This window comes from Ostrinia furnacalis, unplaced genomic scaffold (assembly GCF_004193835.3).
Source record: "Ostrinia furnacalis isolate ACB-3 unplaced genomic scaffold, ASM419383v2 OfSCF0319, whole genome shotgun sequence".
In the NCBI taxonomy this organism is placed as follows: domain Eukaryota; kingdom Metazoa; phylum Arthropoda; class Insecta; order Lepidoptera; family Crambidae; genus Ostrinia; species Ostrinia furnacalis.
Window position 1 is genome coordinate 657229 of NW_021130558.1, and position 21062 is coordinate 678290.

At 35.9% G+C, this 21062-nt stretch overlaps 1 protein-coding gene across 1 annotated transcript in view; it reads left to right on the forward strand.

Annotated features, from left to right (window-relative positions):
* Positions 1-289: 289 nt before the first annotated feature.
* Positions 290-21062, forward strand: part of LOC114360193 (uncharacterized) — a 54604-nt gene continuing 33831 nt past the window's right edge. The window contains exons 1-2 of the mRNA XM_028314796.1: positions 290-424; positions 1578-1712. Of these exons, the coding sequence (XP_028170597.1) occupies positions 290-424; positions 1578-1712 (270 nt within the window). The remainder of the gene's footprint in view (positions 425-1577; positions 1713-21062) is intronic.

The window sequence follows — 21062 nt, forward strand, 5'->3', positions numbered from 1 at the left end:
GTTTGCCCACTGTTGCGCACAATTTCGTGCTGCAACCGGCAAGCGAGCATCCAGTGACGCAACGGAGCGAGGCTTATCAACAAGCATACATTTCGCCGAGAGCAGCGCGACTTCCAGCTTCCAGTTCCGAGAATGATCGTCCTTATCGCGCTATCCGCATTCCAGTGAGTAACTTGGTCATTGCTCGTCCGATTTTAGCTATCGTAATTTTTAATCTTTTTGTGTGTTATTCTAAATCCAATTGTTGTTCTATTTTTGTTGTTGAATTAATTCATAATATTGTACCAAAATGGCAGAGAGATCCAATAGTCCAAAATTCGAGAGACCCGAAGTGGTTCTAACAGACATAGATGACGAAGGCCAGGACCAGCATTTACCCCCTCCTGGACCTTCTACTAGATCCCAGAGTAAGAGAAAAACAGCAGTAGTAGTCAAATCNTTTTTATAAACGATAATCAGAAATTCAACAATGACTTTTGTCCAGCTAGCTTGTTCTACACGAATCACAGTGCATCCGTTGATTTCTATGTAAATACTTGTAATATAAACCACAACTCGCCGTATAACACTTGTGTATACGCCTCGTTGACCAGTGCCATCGCTATACAATGACATGTACGTGTCCTCGTTGTGTAAACCACCTGCTACTACTGTTTACAATATACACAGTGCAACACTAACCGGAGTTTGATTCGGCTCGGGGAGCGCCGCCTCATCAATCCCCAAACTGGTGACCACCGTACGTTCCAAACGGATCCCGGATCATCATCATCAGGATCCCGAACACGAAAATCATTCCGGTTACGCTCCGTGGTATCTTCACAACGCAACGCGCAACGTGCTACCATTTCGCGCCCCTGACCTGACGCTATTCGCACGCCAGCTTCTTCGTCCATTACGTGTATCGTGCATGAGTGTATTGTGTTGAAACCTTGTGCTTAAAAACAAGTGGACGCCAAGAATCATAAACCATCTTAATCAAGTGAAGTACAATCAAAGACTGTCCACCAGCACCGCAGCCACGCAAGTACCACTTCCATCTTCCTCCGTCTGACTTGTGCATCATGCGAAAACATTGAACTTTACAGTGCTCCGTTCATATACCATACTTATTTCTCTGAGTCATTGCTAATCTGTGTGTAAAAATACAATATTCCTAACCTAACCCAACTTAATAACATAATTTAATTTAAACTTGGTACATTTATTCATTCTTATCAACTTGTATTTGAATTATTAACAATTAACTTTCGGCTTACATTAAATACTTTGTTTGCAATAATTAAGCATTTACCAGGTATTTATTGCATGTAATATGGTGGTTTAATTAAGGTTATTGGTTTCTATTGCTAAAATTCAGTCCTACCTATTTGATCTAACTTGTCTTGTATGGTTTCAAATTTGCAACGGCCAAGTGTGTGTATCATTTATTTTATTTTTATCTGCATATTGCACCCAAAATTGATTATTTTTTATATTGTTAAATTGAATTTCCTAACGCCTGCGGAGAAGGATATTTTAACCCTTAACAGCACATTTTTTTTTCTCTTTTTTAACTTTGTTTACTTTCTGCACAGTGGTACAGTTACACTTTCAACATGTCTGACACAGAACTAAAGGCACAGTTAGAGGAACTTATTGCCAAAAATAGAATTTTAGATTCTCAACTCAAAGCACAATCAGAACCCAAACCTGGGACATCCTACGAACAGGTATGCAGGGTGTCAGTAAAACTACCACCATTTTGGACCGACAGACCNCAAATAAGTAGATTAATTATTTTTTCACTAGACAGCAACCCTAACAGCGTAAGAAGAGTTCAGAGGCACGCGATAGAAAGAGACAAAACTTGTAGGTGAATAAAATTGTAGGTACGTAGTGCTGTGCGAGCTGAATTCCACTGTATCGCGTCGTAGCAAGACTCGCATTATTTAAATCGTCTTACGGAGTAATCCTTCTGTACATGTACCTACTATTACTTATTCTGTGGTTTGGGCTTGTGTGATTCGCCTTGACGAATATTTCGTATCCAGGGCCCGATGATGGAGCTGTAAAGGGGCAGATTTTTTTTTCACTAAGTTTGAATACCTCATTCTACCTTAAAATTAATAACTTAAATCAAGTCTTAATACGGTCAAGACTCAAGATTTTTTTGTCCATTTAAGCGTTCTTTTTACTCTTTTGACGTTGCGTTGACAGCTTTTACCTAAATTCGCGCGGAATATTTTTGTGAAATGGCTCTTAAGTTTTGATATTAGAACACTCGGTATGTATGTACTGATGTAGATGACATTTTTTTAAGTGGTACCATTTGAATTTAAATGGAATGGAAGAGAATGTAAAATTAATTACGTTTTAAACAAAAGACTTCTTTGTAATTGGGTTTTTCAAAATTTCTTTTGTAGGTAGGTAGATATTGCTACGAAATCAGTTTCAGCTAGCCATTGATAATTGAGCCAAATGTAACACATTCACAAATGTTGATTACAGTATACTTCAGCAAGCTTAAAAGTGTTTTGAAATTGCCACTACCTATTTGTGTAACTTACAAAAATTCCACAGATTCTTGCATGGTCAGATGGATTCCGAATTATGCAATGGAGGGCTATGCCTTTACTGTGAGAATGCCAATATGCTTGAGTGAAAATGTATATCATCATCATCATCATCATTTCAGCCACAGGACGTCCACTGCTGAACATAAGCCCAATGACTTCCACATCGCACGGTTGGTAGCGGAAAATGGATGTTGTTTAAAAAATATGAAACTAGAAACTATTAATTTGTTTCACTATATTCTGTTGGTTGTACTTAGCACATCTTTGAATTGTATCTATTATTAAAATTAATGGCTTATTAATTATTTCAGGCCGTTTTTTCTGTTCTGTGATCAGCTCCACGTCTACAGCTTATTAAAGTCACCGCTAATATCAGGCTCGTTGGCTCATTAATTGGCTTCCTTTGATCAGCTTCGTTACGAACGTAAATCAAAATTAACTATTCATTTCAACAGACTCCATCAAACAGATAATTAAATTGATTCGATACAATGGCGGACGATATTTTTATCAAAATCAAATCAAATTCAATCGTTTATTTATGTGAGTAGGCTCCCAAAGAGCCCTTTAAGTTTTTTTTATGTTACTTTAATTTAAAAAAAAATCTCAAGCTTTTGATGTAAGCGACTATATTATTATGATCACAAAAACAATGGTTTTCGAGTTTTTATGACTGAAACTAAACTTGTAAAACATTAACTAAATATTTCCCTACAGACACGAAGGTCCATAACTTTTGCTGTAGTTTCAACATTAAGTTCGCAAGTTTGTTTATTTTCTTAACAACTAAACGCAACTTGTAGATTTTCATTAACATTAGCAAAATCAATCAGAATTTAGACTGTTCTATACGTATATGTTGTGACGTTAAAGTTTTTTCAGAATCTGTCTAGTAATTTTTTCGTGAAGGAATAACAAGCCTACATACTTTCGCATTTAGAATATTTTGTACCTAATCAGAGAAAGAAGATCAGCAAAATTTATGTATTTGTTCCATTCTTTCAAAAGAAAATATCTCTGACAGAAAATAAACGTGTCAGTTTCAAGCAGCAAAGTAAAAATCCGTATTATGTCAGGGTCCCGGTAATAATAGAATCGAGCGTTACCCGCGCGTGACGTCATTTCTGAGGTTTACTTCGAGGCGCGAGGGTTCACAGCATGTTACAATAGGGCTGTCATTGTTGGTACGGAGATTCCTTTTATGGGTTTTCGTCTTTCAGTTTTGTTATGAAAATTCCTAAAAATACGCAAAGGTTACTTCGCTTTAGCGCTTTGCTCTTTGCGAATAAGCGTTTTTCAACAACACTTGGGCTGGGTTGCACCATCTTACTTTAACTTTGACAAACGTCCAAAATCTGTCAAACTACATACAAAAAGTACCGGTTATCGTTATAGTTACGGTCAAAGTAAGTTGGTGCAACTCAGCCTTAATATGGTGAAGTTAGGGCTTATTAATTCCTGTAAGAATCATATACTCGTATATCCTATGTCTTATTAGACATAGGACGTAGTTAGCCTTACACACTGTACCAATATATGTTATGCTGCACAACTCAATCCAGAGTAGGTATGTCATTAGTTACCTAAGCTAAAGTAACATTAAGCTACTCATACTATTAAGAAGTCAGGGTCCTCGTAGTAAGAAAATGACACTGCATTTATTAAGACGTGCGTTCCATTATCGTATGTGTATCTTATGTCTGGAAATTTATTTCATTCCATCTGTTAGAGACAAACCTACGTATTTGTCCACCTACGCCTCTAATGTCAAATCCTATAAGCTTCGCGTGAATATGGTTAAGTAATGTATCAAGTAACGTATTTGGTATTTAAGCAAGGGTATCTAAGTTAGGTGTCAGAAAGCATGACAGAACGTACCTACAGGAATTACTATTAACGGGCTTTCAGACCATTGTATCTAATAATGTTGTGTAGTAACTCGGTAATTTGAAAAGTTCATAGCATACTTTTTTAAATATAATTCCGTGTGCGCTAGCTCCTCGACAATCTTCTACATATACAAGTACTGGCGGCCAGCATGCTCCTAAGTACTGCACTTTTTATTAACCGTGAAGGCAGCCTTGTAAAGTAACTTTTCACCACGATCTTAAGAGCGCACAGCACGCCACTTCGCCCGGATCGTATGGGCTACATACTAACGAGTCATTAAGTATGTGTGAGCTGGTAATGGTACCGATTCTGTAGAATCATTCAGTAGAATAGAAGAGTTTTTTCTCTCTTCAGTTAGTGGAAAAAGAGAAGTACTCGTAGGTACTTCACTTTCAAAATAAATCGTGTAGATTGTCTTATATTCGCGTCACTAGTTTTAATTGTGATGGAAACTTACCTGAGAGTATTTTAAGAATAGAGTTTCTCGAGTCAAGTTAATTTTCGTTTATGTAGATAGAGTTAGACGATACGAGTACATTTATAAGTTTTTATAAGTTATAGTCATGGAAACCAATAACACATTACCACTGAACTTCCAATCTCAGATCAAAATAGATTTATGTTATCATTTTATTGACGATTGAAACCGATTCAAATGAACAAAGACAGATTCAACCACCCTCCAAAACACAATCGGTATGATTGTCGAAAATCCTGTTAGGCCATTAGGGCGCATCGTGAAAAGCATAGGTTCCCAACTATAGTTCGTTTCATCCACGAAGACACGCCTCACCATTCTTTCGCTAAGGTTTGAGTGTTATAGGTACACGCTAAATCATCCATGAGTGCACACGCACACTACAATAATGACGCTCGGATTCCTCGGATCAAAATTGGTGGGGCGCGTCTTCGTGGATGAAACGAACTAAAGTGATCTCCTGAACACGGTGGTCCACAGGAGTTGAAATATGGTCCGCGAGTGATTTTAAATTTCGCGAGCGATACGTTACGGGAGGATGTCAGCTCAAAACTCACGTTGGTACAAGGATTGACTTTCTAAGTAAAGATGCCTTTAGCCTTGTTCCCACTTAGCATGCCGAGTCGCTCAAATAGAGACTGAGACACCTGATATTCGCGTGCTCAGGCGTTCTCCACATAGAGGATACAAGGCTTTCCTTAAAATAATATTGCAAATCAGAGTTTTTGACTGAAGCTTATTTAGAAAAAAATGTTTTGTTTTACATGGTCTCTGTGTCCCTGGTTCAGAAAAGGTTGGGAACCACTGATGTAAAGCGTTTGTTCGGAGCCATTAATCGCGCGTTGATTGATAGCTCGTTGCCGCCGATTTACCAGTTTGCTACCACACTAATAGTACGCCATCACCACAGACCATGACCATATACCACCTCCTGTGACGACTAGAGAAAGCTATTGGTTTTGATGACTCACTTATTGGATCATTTGGGAACAGTGACACTTTTTTTGAACAATTTTTGTTACCTATTGGTGTTCTATCGCTGCAAGAATTGCATGTCGAGTGTCAAGACTAAGTACTTATTCTATCAGTGACATGCTTAGTGCTTACTCATTATGAAGCTTCAAGAATTTAAATCATTTTTTGTGAATTAAGTATCCTTTGCTATTTAATTTTATAAATAGTTTTTGTTGTTGAGCAACCATATTAATTTTGATCCATTTATTAAAATAGCCCGAAAATATGAAAGTGGTCTTAAACGATATTTAGAGAGGATTAAATTGTAAGTTGAACAAATACTGTAAATACGAAATAGCCTTTACGGCGTAGTAAGGCTTATTCAATTAGTGTTGAGTACGGTAAGTACTTAATTAAAAATCCATTTCAGTATGATTCGAACCACACGATGCACGAGTAAAACCGTCGTTAAAATGAAAATTGCACTTTCGTAGTACCCATAAAGTTCAAGCAAATGATCATTCTACTTTCAAAATTATGAGTCACATTACTTGATGCCGTTATCTTTTAGGCTGGGTTGCACCATCTTACTTTAACTTTGACAAACGTCAAAAATCTGTCAAACTCCATACAAAAAGCACCGGTTATCGTCATAGTTACCGTTAAATTTAGGTGGTGCTACTCAGCCTTAGTTATCTATAAAATGTGATCTACGAGTTATCTACTCCGAAAATGAATATGAATGCACCACTTTCAATCAACTTATAGAAAATGAAGGTAAAAACAATATGATTCAAAACTCAGTACATTAGCTAATTACCCAATCACATCACCCGTAATGATAAAAGCTGACAAAACACTGTCAGTTATAGGTAGGTAGGTAGGTATAATGACATAGATATTACTGTCATTCCATTCTAAATTTCTTCACATACAATTAATTTGGATCACATCATTCCTAGAACCTCACTGTCAGATTACTGATAATTAAAAACTCAGTACAAAGGAAATATTGTTGCATTATGATAATAATTTGCCAAAAACTATGTTTAAATTCAGCTTTCCTCGAAAACTTTGTAGAGAGAAGCGTTCTGAGAAGATTTTTGAATCGCAGCAAGCAAAGTTGAACATTATTAGCCAACAGACTGCAAGAGATTAACGCTTTTGGGCTTCAAACTTTCGAAGCAAGATAGACTAAATTACGATAATATTGCAATAACTTTAAACTACGGTACTGAATTATTTCAAGCGGATGGAATAAGATGAGAAGTATACTATAATAGTTAATTGATACTTTTTACCAAACCAATGTATGTCATTATGACGGGGGTCTATCCAATTTCGTGTTAATATGGAACATACAATTTCACCTCTAGACGCTCGTCCTCGCATGATACGTATCTTAAAACCTTTGTCGCATTATTTCCAATTTCCAGTTTTATCGAATTCCTTTGGATTAGATTCCTTTTGGATTGGAGTGCCCTGCAAGTTGTCTATTTTGTCTATTTGTAACCTGGGTATTAGTCGCAAGTTTTAATTGAATGTATGCAGTGGCATACCGCGTTTTTCTCTGAAAATTATTCAACTCAAGTTTCTCAAGAATTACTTTAATTAAATCTAAATCCTTGCTCGCCTTAACCGGGTGTAAAGGATTAACTATTACAGCGAGGCCTTCGTCAGGGAATTAAGTCTAAGTGGAAATGCTAAGCCGTTTTTGTTTTCGTTTCGTTGAATCCTTTCGTTTCTTTTCATCTCCGATGCTTAGCAAGAAATAATTTCTTGGGACCAGATTATTCCTGTCTGCATTAAGGGTTGACCCTCGCTGGGGTCGTAAACTGTTTTAGCTGATAGCGTATTTTTGCCCGGGCCATAATGACTTTTTAATATTAGGCACCTACTGTGAGTAGACCAGGCGGGTTATTAAATTTGCATCAAGTAATATTACGCTGAAGACTTGAAGTCTTGATGGTCTAGACAACTTTGGGAAATTATTTCTAGATAATAATTAGACCTTAATAAAATTGAAAAGTACAAATGTGTGTTAGAATGGTAGGATTGCTAATAGGTAGATAAGTTACGAGGAGGTATATTGGCAAAAAAATATGCCGATAATTAATATTGTGTTCCTACCTAAGCTGCTCAGTTGATTGAAGTTTGAGTGGTGATTTGTTTTTTTTTTTTTAATTTCGCTCCACACACCACTCGTGCCCGTAACAAAAATTGCCCACTGTTTTTTCTGTCCAGAACGAGCCATGCGAAAACAACGGGCCCAGGCTATATTTACTACGTGGAAAACTTTGATCCCAAAAACGGTGCGTCGATAAAACTGAATTCACAAAATAAAACGACGAAATACATAGAAAAATATAGAATTTTTGGAGTGTAGAAATAAAATTTTAATTGGTTACCAGCAAATCTGCCTATATAAATTTTCAACCTAAAATGTGAATATGCAAATCTAACGAGCTTTCTATAATTATGACTAAAAACTACGATACAATACGATGAACTGAACCTTGATATACCTACCAAATTACCTTACACTTAAAAAATGTCAAAAAGGGATTTTAATGCAGTGGGAATGAGATATGACCAGTAGGTATTGGCCAGCCATAGTTAAATCCGAAAATACGGCAGCTGCGTCATATTAATTACCTAACTACTTCTGAAGAATCAGATCAACTTGATTGCCCGGGAAGAAATATACTAAAAGCACGATAAGCTACAGAATGGGTGAATCGTGATTAAGCTGCCGATCGACGCCTACAGGCTTATAAAATCCAAAACCAGGGTTGTTATATAAAGCCTACATGATACAAGAATAATGTTCACATGTATTTCATCTTGTCCCTTCGAGCCCTATTCCACCATCGGTCTTGTGAGTAAGGGCCTCCTTCGCGCCCTCGTGTAGGTCTTATTATACTAAATTATGCAAAGTTTGTTAGGGACGGATATAATTTATTTATTGTCAAAGTAAAACGGAATTTAGAATAACAACGACAAGGGCCTCGATGTTTCTGAAATTCGAAACGAGGCACATAATATTAATCAAATTATAATTGACGTTGGAAATATGTAACGTAGCGAGAACGCGTGGAAAATTATCCTTGGAGAAATATATTTATGAACAAGAATTATGATTTTGAATAAAATGAAGTCATGGTATCTTGGGTAGCACCTACATTTGGCCAGACAAAGGGGAAACTCTACCAGCCATCTGGGTACCGCTAATTTTACTGAGGGTTTGAGTTATTTTTAGGTTCACCTATTTTCAAGTTTCTCTTTGTTGTCCATGCTGTTTTTCCTTTCTCTTAATACAGTTTTATTGGAAAGAATCTATTTTAATAAACATATAAAGATCTCGCACTTTTTTTCTTATTATTTTAGATTATTTCTGATTTGAATATTGTTTACATTTTATTAAAATTGATTCAATTTTAAAATACCTATCTGCACTTATTTGACTGAAAGCACATTAGCTTAGTGATTGAAATGGTAGAATTTAAACTATTTGAATTAGTTTCTGCAAATATAAAATAAATATTGAAGTAGGTCAGTTGTAAAAAAGCCTTTGCAATTCAACCAATATTTTTTTAGTGTGGAGTTTGCACATCGTTCACGTTCAATCACTTGTCAATTCACGAACGTTGATATTGTTGAAATTTAAAGCGGATTAGTGGGAATTGTGATAAAAAACGATAAAATTCAGGAATCAACGAAGTGTAACGTGCGTAGCTTTTATATTTTTGCTATACTGAACCATTATTGACTCCAATGATTAAAATAAATAAAAACACGGGAAAATAAATAAAAATACTGTGTTTTTGAATTGTCATGTAGTTATTTAGTTACATACGAAGTACCAATAGCTATCATGCATACGCGCTAGTTTTATGCTTCACAAAAAACAACTTAGGTACGTTAGATTTTTTTAATTTATTTTATTTCTTACATTTAGATTTCTCTGCTAGTTATGTTTGTTTACAAGTATTTTGTTGATTAAGGGTAAATATGTTGAACTTTAAGCACCGAAAATCGTTTTCAGTGTTGCCAGACGAGCGGCAGAAGTTTTTCACGTCAACGAAGCGTGGAATGTAACACTCGTAATTCGGAATGCCAAAACAGGGAGAAAACATAGAGTCAGAAGAAAATATAGATTCTTGAGATTAAAAAGTCTCAAGACCCTGTCTTTTCTTCAGTATTAATTAGATTAGGCACGTTTTAAGCTGTAATGAATTGCAACTTTACATGATTAGAGAGAAAGAGAGAGCGCAATAATGTGTGTACGAGTATTCATAGACTAAATGAACTTCATTATTTCTTTTGTTACCTACACAAAAGTGTAAACGTCGAGGAAGTATTCAGAATAATAAAGGTTAATAAGAACAAAAAGGCTTCTAAGTTAAATTTTCCACGTGCCACCATGCTTAACTTGGTTTGCGTACCTAGGGAATCAAGTTAGAAAGAAGTGGCCTAACTACAGTTAGCTGACTTCGCTCGGATTGCTCCTCTTACTCAGCCTTCTTGTTCGTTTAAGTGGGGATAAAATCTATATAAAAGCGAAAGGTCACTGACTGACTCACTCATCGCGAAACCTCAGAACCTACAAACTTGAAATTTGGCAGGTTTCTTATTGGTAGGGTGTAGCCATCTGCCAAGAACAGGTTATACGAAACTCCACCACAAGGGGGTATAATGGGGTCCACGCGTACGAAGTCGCGGGCGGCCGCTAGTGGTAATATAACAAATTAATTTCGTATTAAAAGATTGGTTACTTTTGTAATTATTTAACATAGAATTAATGTGTTTATAGCTGAATTATTTCATGGAAATATTCGGTGCATTCTGTAGCGCTATTAATTACTCATAATTACTCACATCATCATTATGTATTTAATATTTTAAGGAACAATCATTTTACATATAGTAGGTAGGCAGCCATTCTCGTAGAAGACTATTTTCAATGGCCATCTCACAATTTATTGCACATATAATAAGTTTCATGAAAGTTACTTCTTTCAGTCGGTAGAGATCGTAAAACATCACGACAATTTGACTGGAGTAAGCCGTCCTATCCATCAAAAACTTGCACGTACGAAATCAAAGACCAAGATTTATGTCCGCGAGTAAGTAAAAGGTGCTATCACAGCTGCGTAACTTCTTGTTAGACGGCGCATAATTTATTTCCTGCCCGATAACTTTTCTGTTACTAATTCCGAAGAATGTTATGTACGGGAAAAATAATTTACAGAGCTTGCCCCTGAGGACAAAGTTTTCTGATAATACGGAGTGGGAACCGCAAACAAGTCTCTGGGCAGTAATAAACTTAATGTTAAATGGATAGGGGAGGGTTAGGTAATTTGGTATGTGTCAGGGTGAATAAAGATGACTGTAGCCATTCAGGGCAGCGGTCACGGGATGGGCGCTACGGAAATTAAAAATGGTCGCCGATTGAAATGGGAAATAACTTCGTATTTATTACTATTAGCGTACAATTTTGGGATTATTTAAAGCGTGAATATTTAAATAAACGTCGGTTACTTGTTTTACATAATGTACGTATTATTATAATGGAGAATTCGCTGCGATTTTCGGACCAGAAATTTTATGTTAATTTAAATTATGAATACCTTACATTCGATCGTGGTTTTAAATAGAACTTTTCACTGCGGATTCGGTGTAACATTAATATTTTGCGGAGATCGTTTTGCAAATGAAAACACGCACATTCACACTACCTAAATTATATTAATCAGTCTCTTATATTTCGATGAAGAAGACATTAAAAGGCTTAGTTAAGCCTAGTTAATTACATTTTATCTATGTGCTATTCTGATGAACTTCTAAGCCAAAAATTTAATTTGTTTCACCAAAATTTGTACAAAAAATTGGGACGATCACCCACAAGGTGGACCGACGATCTCATGAGGGCAACAGGACAGCGCTGGATGCAGGCGGCTACTATACCGGGCAATGTGGAAATTATTGGGGGAGGCCTATGTTCAGCGTCTTCTAGCTGAAATTACGATGATGACGATTGTTGAAAAATCACCTTTATTACTACTACACAAGATCTCCAAGTATTTACCTTTCAGACAGTCGTCTATACATGCGTCTGAGCAACGTTTGCGTGCCCATTGTCCCTTGGGTTCACCTAGTGCCGGGTGACTCTATCGCGCCATAAATAACCCCAATACTGTATGACTCGCTATCATTATGTTACAAAAATTGTAACGCTTATCGGGTTCAAGGATACGAAATAAGGGACCGAGCCCTAGTAAATTATGTATTTATGTTCCTACATTATTCAATGTATGCCTGGTAAAACGTAAATAGGTATATTTGCAATAAGTAGCAATTTATAACCTCTCCTCATCCAGTCTCCTGTCTACTTATTTTTGCATATATTTTAGGTTTTGTATTTTACTATATTAGACCTAGAAGATTTTTTTAAGTGGAGTTTGTTGGATTTCTAGGTAAGTTATTTAATCAAGATAGTGACGTCAACGTCATAAGTTTTTATTTTTATGCAAATCGAGGCAATAATAACATCACAGAGCGCTAAGTGCTCTATGCGGAACCGTATTACCTAAGTTGATTTTCTGATAAAAAAATATTTTGTTTGCAACGAAGAACTAAAATTCTTTTTCACAATATTAAAACATAGCGTTCTACCTGCAAAATAAGATATTCATAGAATAAAAACAACAAACCAACGAAAAGAAAACGATGCAGCTGAAATTACCAATTCGGGGTACGAGCCACGAACATTTGTTAACAAATTGTAAACATGTGAAGCTGATTTACATACGAGATATGCAGGACTCTTATTAGGTATGCGGTGGAACAGGTGCCGTACAAGACTGTACAATTTGTTGCAAAATAGCAACTATTGTAACCAAATAAGATGTGTTTAGATTGATGTGCCCTAGTCTGAACCTACTTTCAATTTAATCAGTTTAAAGTTGTAATTAGGCTATAATTTATACTTTATTAGCATCCCGCCGCTACCAACCGACCAATCTGAAAATCATTGGGGGAGGCCTTTGTTCAGCAGTGGACGTTCTGTGGTTGAAATAATGATGATGATGGTACTATGTACTAATAAAGTACATGGTAATCTACGTTGGTGAAGTCCCAGAAAAAACGATGATTTGTGCTGGACGTCACTGTCCAAAATTGTTTGTTTTCAGAATTTTTGTCGTTGCTACTAATCTGTGCACGTATCCTTTAAAAACCACAGAACAGATTTTCACAATTTAGTGGCTTGGAGTCCGACGTAAGCTAAGTCATGATTTAACTCAATCGGATGGGAGAATCAAAAACCTGATAAACTATCAAAAACTATTTTCATAACACCTATGATACTTTAATATTGCAATTACAACATGTTTACGCTTCTTATAGCCAGTCTGACCTTATTATGAGATGAATGCTGACAGGATGAAAATTATTGTTGTTTGTACCCATCCTAATCTTGCGAATCTGTTCTATTTTCGCCTTATCCCGTAGTTCATCCCACATCACCTTAGACAATACCAAATTATGCGTGGTAAGAGAGTCACGTCGCTCATGATTTATCGCTCGGTAGCGAGCAAAAAGACTAGAGAAAATCGTAAATATTAAACGCGTCCCACTTTTTCACACTTTACTTATGAGTAAAGTGCGTGGGTGTAGCTTGTCACAGAATTTACATTACATTTGTCACAAAAGCCGTTTACCTTTGGTACATCTCAAAGTTAATATAAAAGACGTGTCACGTTCTACGAAATGAAACAGTTAGCAGTTAGATGTAGGATTGTTTATAGGAACCACAGTCTCAGCAGAATAACCGAATTTTTCCGATGGATGATGATTTCATTATTTATTCTTTTGTTTTTTTTCTTTTTAGTATAAGTATCTATTAAAGTTAAAGATCTGCTAAAGACTAAAGAACATTTTCTTTTTGGTGGTCTGTAATTTAAATGTGATGTTTGATGTTTTAAATGTGCTTGCGCATATAATAACCGTTTTAAAATCACACAACACTTTAAACTGTGGATCTTTATTCGCAAAGGTTCCTTTTAGGTACTAACATACATTTTTCCGATCTCGCTAAAAGATCCCCAATTTGCAAAGTCGCGACATTGCTAAAGACAATCAAGTTAGTAACATACAAAATTGATAGAGTATCAAAGAAAGAAAGCATATTTTCTTAACCTAATCATATTCCCCGCAAATTCATTACAACCAATTTGTATCACGGTCATGATACTCTACTAAGGTCACCACCAGCGACCTCTGCCCTTCGCGTATCGATCACGTTAGATAACGATGACCGGCTCATTCGATACATCGAGATACGCCTCTCGGCAGATAGAGTTATATCGATGCTGCAACACCTCAGTGCATCGATCGTAAGCTCCATTAGCCGTAACAGTGTTTCGTCATCAGGGTGGTCAGTGGTCGGACTACACGTCAGGGTGATTAAGTACGGAGATGGCAGATCAAGCTTAATCTTATGTAGTTAGAGGAGGTACTATTTTGCCATATCAATGCTTAGCCTGCCAAGATAGCCTGATACGCGATCGAATTAAATTCTATTGAATTTCTAAGAATTGAGAACGATGAAAAAGTGTTTGGAAAAATAGTAACGTCATCTAAAATATCGTAATCAACCATGATGTTAATAATTAATTAGTTTAGTAGGTACGTTAAGTACAAATTAATTATTTTTATATTCAATACTCAATAAGTTACTTAATTGCTTCCTTATTATTCTTACTATTTGTATTTCTAATAATATTGCGATGTCCTACTTGCATAGGATTCGCAGGTGCATTCCGATATACGACGAGTGGAACTTAAAATTTATTACCCCTGTCGTGTTCAATTTATAATTGACACACGGCCGCTGCGGACGTTGTAGAATATTTAGTTTCCGACTGCAGTCATATCAATAATACTTAGCCAACGCTGATGCCACTGACTGTCAAGTTTATTTGACACTCGATGAGAGTATAAAATGTATGCAGCTCGTGTAAATGCAAACGGGTGAATGATTAAGGCTGGGTTGCACCATCTTAAGAGCGTTTACGTCTAGCGTGGCATGTCAAGTTTAGGTAATTTCGATGCTAGTTTTATTCACACTAAAATAATTATGACTGTGTGCGTGTTCTCACGCTCTATAGTCAAACCAAAATACTTTGATCCACCATAGTAAAAGTGTGCCAGGCTGTCAAGTGACAGCTCAAGGAAACTATAAAATCTTCAAATCTTCCAACATCGACTCCATAATTATAAATAATGGTATACATTAGTCCTAATCAATAATAAATACGTAAATTCTTTATCAAATAGTAAATTATCAAAGGTTTTTTACTATTTTGAGAATATTTTGTACAGCCTATGTTCAGCAGAAAAAAAAATGAATTTTAACGGTGAGAGATTTTTTCAAATCGGTTCTATTGAAAACAAACTTTTTCTGTTAACTATTCTTTTTTATCCGGAAAATGCATAACATTTTATACCCACCAGCTGTTATGTGGGGTTCTTCCTACTAGAAGGTGGGTAGCCCCTACACCCACTAAAAACCTGACTGTTTCTGCCATGATCCATATGAGTGATNATGCTATAGGATATAAATGTTTGTTAAATCGTTTTCACAGTATTTTTATAAAAATTTCAGCTTGTAAACTGACGCTAAAGTGGAAATTTACAAATCCTGTGTGGACTTATCTTGATAGAATTCTTAAAACTAATCGCAATATTTTCTCAATTAACTATTTAGACGACGAAATTGCCTAACTATTTATGCCTATAACATATTTGTAGTATTACTGGTTAATGATTGTAACGAGTTGAAAAAGTACTGTTTTTGCGCCAAACGGCGTAAACGCTCTTAATTTAACTTTGAAAAACGTCAAAAATCTGTCAAACTCCATACAAAATGCATCAGTTATCGTCATAGTTACCGTTAAAGTTGGGTAGTGTAACAGAGCCTTAATTTATTTGGGATTGAGTCAGCTTACTTTTTATTGATAAGGGATGAAACTTGGTTTCTTAATATTAAATTTACTTGCACTACTCATAATATGTTTGAATATTGTGTCAATAGGTTTTGTTTACATACAAAATTGCTAAAGTCTATTGGTGCGGACTACATTCGTGTGTGCATTGGGATTTAAACTCTGCGTACAATTTGTTTGGAAATGATATTGCACATTTATTTGGTTTGCGAATCAACAAAAGTGGTTTTAGCGATAACCAGCGTCAACAAAATCGTTATGAATACAAACCACATGGCTATTCAGCTATTAATTTATTGATGATAAATGTAACATGTAACATAATACAGTACTATTAATAACATTACCATGAAATGAAAGCTTTTTCATTTGAACTGGCGTTACAATCGTGCATTTGATAACAAATAAATATGAAAGCAATACGTAATACAAACACGAAAAGATTCGAAATAGCCATAGGTGATAGTCACGCGAGCTCTCGTGACTACATTTTTTAATTAGCGCTTTGTCACAATCGTACTAAGGTCCCTAACGAAGTTTCCACCCTCCGGAAGAGCCCACACAAAAAGTGATTACGTAAATGGTAATAGAACGCTCTTTTCATTCCTAATCTATTAACGTACGGAATTCCTTTACTATCTGTTGATGGCTCCCAATTATCTGCTCGTAGTTAGACGCGGTAGTGGAATTCGTTTTAGATAAGCATCGGACCCTTTCGATTTTTGGGATTCCGTGCCTTTTCTTTAAAGGTTCGGACAAACCAACGCGTGCAGCGATGGCGATGGCGATGGCGACCACTGCGCGTGCAAAAGTTGTTTCACACTGCCGCGACCGCGATGGCGATCACTGCGCGTGCAGGTTGTCACTGTCACGCATATTGTCAATAACGCCTATTCGGCAAAATGGAAACTGAATTAAATGATTTGTTTGAAACTTTTGATGCAATTAAGACAGTGGAAACACGTTTTCACTCAAGTTTATTCAGGCGGCCATATAGGTATTATAGAATGAGACAGGATTACATGCGGTATAGGTGGTAGGTATTGTTTACTCATAANTCATCGTGCACGCCGGCTGCACGCGTTGGTCTGGTCTAACCTTAAGAAAAGCGGAACCCCTTTAGGATCATTACGTGTAGGTTATAAGAATTTTTCTCAGGAATACGTTGAGGAATCGACTTAAAATTAAATATCGAGCAGATATATTCAATGCATACCTACTTAAATAGTGAACAAAACAATTTACTTAGAATGAAGGCGAAAGTTGAGACAACTATGTGAAATGCATTCTCCCATGGAATTAGAAATGGGAGCAAAGAAGTGAAATGTGATGAATATGGAACCCTCTGTGCACGGGTCCACTCGCTCTTGGGCGAGTTTTTTCATTTAGAGAATCCTTCTTCTCTACGTACTAATTATTTCTTCTCTACACATAGGTGCAGGCCTACCCATATCTCATTATAATCATTATCAATTAAGCCATAGGACGTCCAGTCCACACTGCTGAACATAGGCCTCCCCCAAAGATTTCCATAATGACCGATTGGTAACGACCTGCATCTAGCGCCTTCCTGCTACCTTTACGAGGTCGTCACCCATATCTACTTATTAATATGTGTATAAATTGTAGGAAAAAATTATCTTTTCTCCAGAATCTCAATATTAGAAGCCCATAATATTAAGGCAGCCGAGCCGTTCACAGGTTAAGCACTAACTGTGAAAATTGCATCGGCACAGCGGGAGTACGTTTCACTCAACAAGTAAGTAAGTAACTTAAGTGGTCTAGCATTAATGCTAGTAGAGAGACCTTCAAACTTTGAAACTAAGATTTGGACAGAACATTGATGAAGATTTTTTGGAAAATAATAATAAAGGAATCCTGGATACCATCTGTAATTGTCGTTGCACTAAAGTGTCCCTGGTCTTTTAATCCAGACTTTGATTTTTATTGTACCTAGTTAAATACATAAATAATTTACTTAATAAATTAGAACATTGTTACTAACTCTACTAATATAGTCTCTAAGATCAAATTGTTACTAACCTAACTATGGACTGCTTTTGTCTGAAAATAAATGATATTTATTTTAATTTTATTCTATTTATTTATTATCTACTTACACAGAAAAGCCCAGACTAATACCAATATTGTATTCATGTGTACCTACTCAAAATATTTTTACTGTCCGAGTCTAAGCATAACAGTCCAGTACTCGTACGTATGTACATGAGCCACTAGGCCCCTGGCTTGCAAGTTTTGAGTACTCTATCACAAGACCCTCGCATATTGCTGAAGTATAATTGGGCAAGTTTATTGTAAGATGTTATCAGACCTCAGGCCTTCTAACTAGGTTTAATGGCCACATAAAGTGATATCGGCCGAGTTTAGTATTAGCATTTTGGAGCTGATAGACTTTCAGGTAATAGAGCTGACTAGCCCATTGACAGGGAATTGTCTAAGTCCCTAAATAACCAATTAAGTGATAACATTTAATATATTTTTTTAATAATAATGATTTATTTATTTCTCACACAAAAATACAGGATACAATACATTAAAGAAAACTCATTAATGAGTGTGTGAGACCGGAGCCTGAGCTAGGTAAATGAATACCTGTGTTACAGGTCACCGGGCCCCCACCACCACGGATTTGAGCAAGTATAACATTGACTCTAGAGTTTCTGTTATTTATTCTAAATTACCTTTGAATTAAATATACAAAGATCAGTTCAGACTGCTTGGAAAAGAAAGTTTTGAAAAAAAAAGAAGCTCATTCTAGCAAGAATCTCTCAAAATATTATATTTCTATTTACTCCATTTTTTCCTTCACTGACAGACGCGTAGGTGTTTACATTAATTTATACTTTTTACGTCTGGGATATTATCATCCTAAGGCTGGGTTGCACCATCTTACTTTGACTGTAACAACCGTCAAAAATCTGTCAAACTCCATACAAAAATCACCGGTTATCTTTATAGTTACGGTCAAAGATTGGTGGTGCAACTCAACCTGATTATCACTGTTACCATAGAAGCTAACTAGTCCTGTGTGCCTACCACAGGTCATGGTAGGCACACTGATACCTACCTAAAAAAATGTAGTGCTCACTGAAACAGTTTCAGATCGGTTTCAATAAACAATGTTTTAAAAATTGCTCATGTCTGGAACGGGCATAAATATTTTAACTGACTTGCTTTTGACGGGTAAACATTTTTTACTGTAAAATATCTATTGTTTATAGCCCACAAAGGTCGGGTGAACACCATTGTGTCGTCCATTCACCTTGAGCACGCGTGTGCGTGCCGCCACACCGTTAATATTAATTTGGTAGCTTATTAAAACGACATTTTTTTCACAACGGGGAAAATTACTTCATAAATCGCTGAACTTTCGCTATAGATATGTTAATTGCTTCAGGAAATGCGGCACGTGACAATGGTTGGGAAAACCTATGAACACATCGACTAGAACAGTCAATATCCCTTCAGGGTATTATGGCACAATGGTTATCAAAGAATACCGAATAATCAAATTAATAGATATTCGTTTACGACTAGAAACAATAGGACCAGTTTTATGATGTTATCACAATTGATTCTCTTTTAAAATGACAATTAAGACCTACAAAACTCGAATTAATATTAAATCTACTCAATTACCTCTTACCCTTAGTTAAAATAGCTAAATTATTCCAGAAACATGACGAGTTCAAAGTTTGTTCTCAAAATACAAACTTCAAAATTCCATTCCGAACTCTGTCACGGTTACCTTATTAATAACTGATTACTATTTAAGAATAGAGATTCAATTAAAACATTGAATGTAGAGGGTTCCAAAGGCTTTCTTGTCCCGATAAAAGTGCTGAATAACGAAAGCGTTATTCTGAATTCTACATTAACCTTGGCCTGGTTCCACTATGCCGCTAACTCATACGTGGATTTTTTCAAGGGCAGAGTAGGGGTTACCAAAACCGGGGGTTGTAGTTCATAATATACCGTTTCTCATCAATCAAAGAAATGGTTTGTTTTCTTTACTTGATGATTGACTGGTTTAGTCGTTTAGATGTATTTCGTAGTAAGAACAATTTTTTTATCCAGTTCATGGGCTAGCAGGCTAAAACAATAATATTACTACCTACAGCTACATCGCTAGATAGGTAAGTTATGATTTTAAATGGTGTTAACAGTCGTGCTAAAGAAAAATAGTAGTTAATTAAACTACAATTTAAAATTCAAACCAACAGTGATCACAAAGATTAATCTAAAGTAATTAACATGACTGTTGAATCGGATATTGTTTGGTCAAATTGGAGCGGTGGCTTATGCGAAATGAAAATTGATTGTTTAACCAAATTTATTTTATTTGAACCACATTCAACCGATGCTGGCAATATTAGCCACATCTCAATGTATTTTTCTATCCATTTGTCCGCAATAAAACTTTTTTTTTTCAGATTCTATTCAGAAATAGGTACAGTCGCCAGCATACGATTTGTTTATGTTGAAAATCACACCTATTTAATATAGGTGTATGCCACAGCGCTATTAAGACATTTATGTTGCGCCATTTGCATAAATAAGTGTTAAAAAACCATGCGTTGTTAAAAAGGTCAAATTACCTACAGCCTTCATAATTCAAATATCATACAGTAGCTTGAATGTAGGTAACAAACATTCAAACTTTCGGCAAACAGGCGTTGTTATTTCATTTATTGATAACTAGCGACACGACCCTGCTTCGCTGTACTCGTATTATACTTTTTGAATCACTCTATCAAAAAAAAAACGCATCAAAATCCGTTGCGTTGTTTTAGTAATCTAAGGCCCAGTTTTTTGATTCATAGTTAAAATAACAAATTGTTAAATTTTGCTACTAATGGTTAAATATTAACAAAATGTTAACTAATAGTTAAAAAATGTACTGAAAGTCAAGCTAACCATTGTTCGAAAAACATTTTTTTCTGATATTTAACCACTTGTCACTTGACATCTGTCAAATTTGACTATTGGTTATTTTAACTACGAATCAAAAAACTGGGCCTAAGCATACATAGGGACAGACAGACAGGAAAGCGACTTTGTTTTATAATAATATGTAGTGATGAAACTAATTGATTAGAGTTTAGTATGCTTTGTCTTACTACATTGTATGTTTTTATCCATACTAGTTTGACT